General features: G+C 37.1%; 1 protein-coding gene across 1 annotated transcript in view; it reads right to left on the reverse strand.

Annotated features, from left to right (window-relative positions):
* Positions 1 to 2,945, reverse strand: part of LOC108667596 (E3 ubiquitin-protein ligase UHRF1) — a 9,569-nt gene extending 6,624 nt beyond the window's left edge. The window contains exons 1-5 of the mRNA XM_047883422.1: positions 2,661 to 2,945; positions 1,904 to 2,197; positions 1,062 to 1,234; positions 243 to 399; positions 126 to 183 (exon numbers count right to left, since the gene is read on the reverse strand). Coding sequence (XP_047739378.1) covers positions 126 to 183; positions 243 to 399; positions 1,062 to 1,234; positions 1,904 to 2,197; positions 2,661 to 2,810 — 832 coding nt within the window. The 5' untranslated portion in view covers positions 2,811 to 2,945. The remainder of the gene's footprint in view (positions 1 to 125; positions 184 to 242; positions 400 to 1,061; positions 1,235 to 1,903; positions 2,198 to 2,660) is intronic.
* Positions 2,946 to 8,517: the final 5,572 nt, after the last annotated feature.

Below are 8,517 nucleotides of genomic sequence, written 5' to 3' on the forward strand. Positions count from 1 at the left end.
GTACCAGGAACCACACTCTCCACCTGCACAGCATCACAGACTGTACCAGGAACCACACTCTCCACCTGCACAGCATCACAGACTGTACCAGGAACCACACTCTCCACCTGCACAGCATCACAGACTGTACCAAGAACCACACTCTCCACCAGCATAAACAGTACCAGGAACCACACTCTCCACCTGCACATCACAGTACATAGCATTAACCACACTCTTCACAGTGCTGTCTCACAACCCACCTCAGCATGGTACCAGTAGCCCCGCTGTGCTGGCTCGTCAATGTTATAGTTCACCAGGAGCTTCATCCCTGGCTTGACATCATCGAGGGAGAGCTTCTTAAATGCTCGCGGCCTGAGCTCATGCAGAAGAACTTTTGATGGCTCCTCATAGTGGTATCTGCAGGTAGAAGCTTAGCTTCAATGACTTATTCTCCATTGAAGGAATAAATTCTTTTGGCAGATAACATTAGTACTATATCTTTTAGCATATAATTAGAAGCATGGCATCAAAAAGTAGATCATCAGAAATTTTGCTGGACAAGATTAGCCCGACTTCAAGCATCAGCTGCACTGGATAACAGCAGTTGTACCTAGATACATCTGCACCACATAACCTCATAATAGTAAACCATAATGTTGTTATATGAAAACATCATTGTTATGCAATTAATAACATGCATTGAAGCACTAGATTGTCATCATACTTCTACCATGCAGTTTCCATACTCATAATTCAACCATTTGAGAATATAATTTTTTGCCCTCACTTGAACAAACATCTATAAAACTGTTGAAAAAGTTAGAGATACAAGAAGGAAAATATAAGCAAGTTGGAAATATTTTATAACTATAAAAATGACAAGGTAATGTACATGCCTATAAAGAAACAGAGTAAAGGTAAGCAGACTTATGTTTCGACTTATAAAACTTGAAGTTATGAGTCAGAAATTGAGGTCTAAAAGCAGGCCCCAGACTTATGACACAACTACCTAAATTTAGTAGAAAAACTATGGTTTTTCTTATTTAGCAACAATGTTCAACAAGAGTAACATCAATCACCTTTCAAAGCGGACAAGATAGCAGTAAGGGTCCCTCAGCTCCCCAGGAGGAGGAGGTGAAGTGTTTGGGGCAGCTCTGGAGATGCTAAGTAACTCAGCCTCCCACCAGCTACCTTCATGCCTTGCATCCACCAGGTCTCCGACTTTGTAGTATTCGCTCTCCTCCACCAGTTCCTAGGCCAGGCAGATATTTAGGCCAGAGCCAGAGCTGGTATAACCCTAATATTTACAAATTCTTCAATGATTCAATCATAGAAACTTCACAAATTTAATGCTCATACTATGGGTGAACTTTCATAAAGAAAATTTAAAATAAATAAAAACTCGTTCAAAATCTTGTCATTGACATGGATTGCCTATTCTCTAAAATAAATCACCATAATTAAGAGCTTATAATTTGAAACTTCAGCCATGTATAAACACAGCCAAGTTTGTCGCAGGTGTGTTCTTGTGTCATGAATACTTTCTGTGTGGCTACCAAATTTATGCGGTTGCCTGCTTGCTTTTTTCTATGGAGTTAGTGTATATATAACTACATATCTCCGGTAGGTACTGGGAAGATTAACAGTACTATCGGACTTTAGTACTTCATCCTTTCATGAATGAGCATTAAATATATCCAATCTAGGCCATGTGAGTGGAAATAAAAAATGATAATTTGGCTTGATGAAGAGAGGACAGTAGGTGCCTACTTTTGTTCCTATCGAATTTTAACAATATTCATCAATCTTAAAAAAAGACATATTTTCCAACTAACACTAGAAAAAGCATTGACAATATCTTATGTTTTAATGTAGATATTAATACTAAAGTTATTTAAAATTGCGTTAATTTCAGACTTACCTCACTACCATTAGTAGCAGGCAGTTCATTGGGTGCTTCAGAATTAGCTGAAGCTGATGAAGTTTTTGCAGAAGCAAGATGCTCAGTGCCCTTAGCTGCCTCCTCAGGCTTCCTCTTGCTCTGTTGGTCATTAGCAGCAGACTGTTTTTTCTTACCAGTCTTTTTCTGAACAGGAGCAGACTGGTCTTTGCACCCATTCTTGTTGGTTGACTCAGTTAGAAATTGTCTCACAAGCAGCTGGATGACATCATTTATATTGACATTATAGTCAAATATGGTGTGCCCATCTTCAAGCTGAAACATACATAGAGGAGTCAATGTGAGTCCACTCCAAGAAGAGAGTTAAAGCAATCACTGTGAATCAATCAATTAAAGTAAACCAGGAGCAAGCATCAGAAAGCAAAGTAAATAAAATGAAAATAATTAAATTTAATAAATAATTTAAGATATAACAAATGATAAATTTTTCAGAATGACTTTGCATGGAAATGTTGAATTTTTTGTTTATATAAAATTGAATGAAATCACATTCAAGAGTGAGCATGAATGAATTTTTATGAATAATTATGGATTTTTATTCAATTTGAATACAGGACGAGTTATGTCTCTGATGGCCCCAACATAAATCATGTACGATACTATACCTTCTACACACATAGACATCATGCATATAAAATAAATCAATATATTTATGTATAAAGAACAATACTGGTAATAGAAAATGATCTGAAACTGAACAGAAATGATTGGAACTTGCCTGCTTGCCTTGAAAAAAGAGCCGCTGTTGCTCAGGTGCTACGGAGAAATGTTTTTGCACCTGTAGGCGCAGCTCCTCTATTTTGGTGAGTTTGGAGACGGTGAGAGCAACTTCGTCACCCCCGGTCATGGGCCGAACTTTTATGTACATCTTCTCTCTCAGTTTATTGCTATAAATTTGTTATATTTTATACCAAAACCAGTAAGAACCTAAATATGTCGATGATTAAGGTTTATATTCTAATAAACTAAATAGCCATAAAAAATTATGATCAACTGGATAACTGAAAAAAATATATAATTGAGCTATTGATAGAATTACTTTTCAATAACACATACATAATATATAATGAAAATAAATAACAAGTTAACAGGCATTAAATTGGAAAATAGATTTATATCTTGAAAAATGATACAATTTATTTTAGATAAATTTTGAATTATAAGTTAACTACACTAACTTATCAATTTAGACAAGACTGAAAATGAGGAATGACCAAATGGGATTAGTTTAAAAAATTTGGTTTTGTTTGGCAGAAACTTGAAGAGATACCGTCAAATGGGGTAAAAAGGGACGGTTTGGAGCGTTTTTTGTTAATAACTTCATACCTGTCTCTTATACACATCTAGATGTGTATAAGAGACAGCTCTCCACCTGCACAGCATCACAGTCTGTACCTGGAACCATACTCTCCACCTGCACAGCATCACAGTCTGTACCTGGAACCATACTCTCCACCTGCACAGCATCACAGACTGTACCAGGAACCACACTCTCCACCTGCACAGCATCACAGACTGTACCAGGAACCACACTCTCCACCTGCACAGCATCACAGACTGTACCAAGAACCACACTCTCCACCTGCACANAGATGTGTATAAGAGACAGGTCCGGGGCTCCCCGGACCTGAAGTGAAATTTTTCTAAGTAAATTTTCGAAAATTCGATACCAACTTTTTATGTTTTCTGGACGTTTCAGAAGATTCTCTATCGATTAGTTCAATCGAGAAGTGAACTTTTCTGTGACCCGAATATATGGGTCCGGGTCCGGGTTTGACTCACTTGGTCCGGGGCTCCCCGGACCTGAAGTGAAATTTTTCTAAGTAAATTTTCGAAAATTTGATACCAACTTTTTACGTTATCTGGATGTTTCAGAAGATTCTCTATCGATTAGTTCGATCGAGAAATGAACTTTTCTGTGACCCATATATGTTGGTGCGACGAAATTTTTCTAAGAAAATATAAAAATTTTATATGTGAAATTAACAGTTTTCTCGGCGTTTCAGATGATTTGCAGCTTTTTACTTTTTTGAACCTGGTCTGCCGGACCAGTCTGGGTCCGGGTTTTAGTCACTTGGTCCGGGTCCGGCAGACCGGTCCGGGTCCGGGTTTTAGTCAGTACCTTTTCTGCCTAACCTAGTGTTTTGCGTAAATCTGGCACGCAATAGTATGACGTCACTATTTCAACCATCTACGCATGCATGGAAACTTGCCTGACTTGATGTTCATATGATCATAGCTACCATAACTGAAGCCAATTTCTGACGGCCTGCAAACCTGTTTCTAGTTGCCTGAAATGTTTTTTTAAGGCGGAACGCTCTTTTAATGTGAACCACAAATTTTAGAATTCCAGCCTGCGTGGAACTAAGACAAAGCTTAATATAAAGGAAAAAGTTAAAAAGTACGGAATTACCCATGATGTCAGAATATGGTATATTTACCCTATGACTGAAAGTCAAACTGAAAGTGAGTTTGCAAAAAATTAGTTTGCCACCATGTTAAATTTAGCTAGGGTATTATTCCGAGATGCACGAGTCTATACATAAAGCATCGTTTCTTCATGTATGAACCTTATATATCTTATTAGGTTGAATTACTATATAAAATGTTCCAAACTTAAAAAAAATTATTTATGTCATTAGCTTCACATCTAGTCAATGCTATATTTTTTTCTGGCATGATGGACTATAATTATTGACAATAGAAAATTTGGGGTATGGCAGCCTGCACCCACAGTGCCTGGCAGCTGAGATGAGAGAAGAACCAGATCTGTCGCTTCACAGTCACGCCTTCACGCTGTTGCCGCGTGTCTCCCGCGGGTGAGGCAAACACGTCGCCTACTTCTACTTGATAGGTTGGCAACAACCTACTTGGGAAGTGGATAATGATGAGACTAAAATTGATCTTTATTACTGACAACTAGAACAGAATTTGAATAACAGTTCAAGTAAATGGCTCTTGGTTATGAAATGCACACAAGTGTGGTGCATAAGTGAATGAAGAATGTCGGTATATACCTAAAGAGTTTTGGAGCATAGGACTAACGAGCATAGGAGTTAAGGAACTAAGGAGCATGGAACTAACATGCGCAGGAGCATAGAACTAACTAGAACAGGAGCATGGAACTAACTAGAACAGGAGCATGGAACTAACTAGAACAGGAGCATGGAACTAACTAGAACAGGAGCATGGAACTAACTAGAACAGGAGCATGGACAAGATGCATATGTGATCTGCCATAAAAAGAAAGTAAAACTTATTAATTTTATGCATCATAGCCCTAAGACTATAAGATAAAGAATTAGATTAAATATGAACAAGCATTAATTAACAAGCAGAAAAAAGTAATAATCAAGAACCTTAATAATGACTTCTTAGAGCAACTGTGTTGCTTATGGATGCAGAAAAAGTAATCAAGCAAACTTATATTGCAGCAAACAGCTTAATGAAGAATTAATGAACATCAAAATATATAGCTTGCAGAATTAAAACACACTGAACACAATTAATAGAAAATCAGAAAACAAAGCAAAATAAAAAAAATATAAACCATTTATAATATAACATCAATTGAGCAATAAAATGAATATATGCAATAAACTATCACTCACTTCCTCTTAAGTGGTGAGTTAGTTTAGGTTCCCATACTGGTGCAGTTATTAGTTATTCATTAGAATTTTACATTAGAATTATGCTTGGCTTTGGAATTTACTTTACGTTAATGATTTTACTTCCTTGTCTGGACTAGAGAAAGAGAAAAAAAGAAAAGTACATAATAAGTTACATAATGAGAAAACACAGCACAGACATCAAATAAATGAGGATGATAGCCAAAGGGTTGGGCTAAAAAGCAATATAGCTCCCAGTTTTTCAAGTTTTCTAAAAACTTCCTTTTCAATTACACTTAGGCGTCGAATAATGATTCTGGATAAAAAAGACACCGCAACTCTGTTCTCAAATTTACCCACGAAGCACCGTCCAACAACCAATTTCATTTCTTGGATATCAACTTCAGTATTCAAGACAATGGAAACCTATCCACAGCAGTCTACATCAAACCTACGGACAAGGGTATCTACTCCAGTTTCCAATCCTGTTCACCTCTAAACTATAAAAAGTCGGTCGTGAAAACACTTGTCAATAGGACTTTAAAGCGCATCGTGTGCAACCCCCCCTCCCCCGCTTGCTACATAGAAGCCTTGACTCCCTCGCGGCTTGACCTCGTGAGCGTCACGACGGCTGCGCGTGGCGCATTATTAGAATCCCACCTTGTGACACTGGGTGACATGGACTTTTGCTCTGAGGATCTTAACATTTTCTGCCAAACCTAGTGTTTTGCATAAATCTGGCACGCAATAGTATGACGTCACTATTTCAACCATCTACGCATGCGTGGAAACTTGCCTGACTTGACGTTCATACGATCATAGCTACCATAACTGAAGCCAATTTCTGACGGCCTGCAAACCTGTTTCTAGTTGCCTGGAATGTTTTTTTTAAGGCAGAACGCTTTTTTTATGTGAACCACAAATTTTAGAATTCCAGCCTGCGTGGAACTAAGACAAAGCTTAATATGAAGGAAAAAGTTGAAAAGTATAGGAATTACCCATGATGTCAGAATATGGTGCATTTACCCTATGACTGAAAGTCTGAAACTGAAAGTGAGTTTGCAAAAAATTAGTTTTCCACCATGTTTTAGCTATGTTTATCGCTGATCGTGATCAGTCTTCATAATCATATCAATCATAGCCGCATAGCGACATAGCCTACCTGACCTGGCTGCAGTGTGGAATTCTGTATAGTTAATATATTCTCATGTTAATATAAGAAAACTTATCAAAAAACCAACCCTACCACTGCCACTGCATTACACCACCTCACCTTCCACTGCAGTGAAAATTTATAAACTGAGCTCATTAGAAACCCGCTCTTCTGAAATCGCACGTAGTTTGAAATCCAATCCCGTGTTGCCAATGCCTAATCAAGTTAACTAGTCGTTTATCTGTAGGGTAGTGGACAAATTTTTGCAATGAATACGTTCTAAAATAAAAAAAAAATGCATCCAGAATCGTAAAAAATTCTCACGATTGGACAATACCAAGAAAGTTCTCAATATCACACAGAAGTATGAGATAAACTTCGACTTTTCCAAGGCGTACATTCACATCATGTTTCCACGATCATATCTGACATGGCGGTGTCACAGGCATAGCTTTTGGTCATGTCAAGTTCGATTTCACAATAATTAGACTTGATCCTCATTCCACACTGACATTTAAATGATGGAAATTTGTTTCAAATTTTAAATACCAATTGATACATGTCCAGACATACATTTTTCATGTTTTTTGCCTATTTTGTCGATATTGTCTATATAATTAACTTCACCTCAGATTCTAAATGATTTCATCTGCCATCCCGCGTTTTCAAACATTTTGTGTCTTTTAGAAAATTTTCGTTGTTTAACATGGGAAACTATTTCAATATATAAAACATAGAGCACGTACCATATAGTGCATTAAATTAATTTAATAAAAATTAATTTTTAATATAAAAAATATAATCAGATTTTTAATTCAATGTTTTTCTAATAGAATTTAATTCTACAGCTTGTACCATCTAGTGCATTAAATAATAAAATTTGATTTAGTAAAATTTAATTTTAATTAATTTTTTAATTTAATTTAATTCTACAGCTTCAACCGGTAAAAATTAGAATCATAGGAATGAAAGTAAAACTGTCATTCATACATCACAAATTGAGTGACAATGGATGGATTTGATAGGTATTTTATTAATCCTGTTTATATATAAGAACAGAAATGATGCTTCTATTTCAGAATGATAATGGAAATGTTCCTACTATTTCAGAAACTTTTCTTGAATACACTTCCGAAAACTAAAGTTCTGTAATCAATGGAGTCTTTGAAATGACAACATCGTTCAATTTAAAATTTTTAGCTATAAGAGTAAGATCATCATTTGTCAATATGAGGAGCATTCATTCGTCATTCCTGAGGAGCTGTAAGAAAAAATTTGTTGTTTTTTNTTGCCACACACAGTGACGGAATATAGGGATTTGGTAGGTTTCCATTCTAAAGGCTTTTTAATAAATATGGAAACATTTTGTGACGTTTCATCGTTGCTGACGCATAGTGAAGTGTTTTGAGAAATTGAGAGTCACGTGAAGGCAACAGAACTTACGTAATGCATACGTTTTTTTTATAGTTTTTCATTCCTCGATGCGTCCTTAATGTGTCGGAAATTCGGAATATATACCGCGTTTACCCTAACGAAATAATTTGTTCACGTTTTAGGCTTCTGAAAATATTTCAAACCTCTATCAAAAATATAATTAATCATTCTCTTGCATTGAGCATATGAACGTTATGTTGTTAATTGCCCGGGATCGCTGCACGGCGGCGCCCCAGCAGAGGCGGCGGCTCCGGGGGAGGGGGAGGGAGCAGGGGTTCCACTCCGAGGATGTCGGAGAAGGATGGGAGCGATGAGAGGAAGGCCGCAGTCGGTCCGGGGTTAGACCAGAGGTCCAGAGGGGTCAGCAAGGTGGGATGCGA

This window comes from Hyalella azteca, unplaced genomic scaffold, assembly GCF_000764305.2.
Source record: "Hyalella azteca isolate HAZT.00-mixed unplaced genomic scaffold, Hazt_2.0.2 contig12836, whole genome shotgun sequence".
Classification (NCBI taxonomy): Eukaryota; Metazoa; Arthropoda; class Malacostraca; order Amphipoda; family Hyalellidae; genus Hyalella; species Hyalella azteca.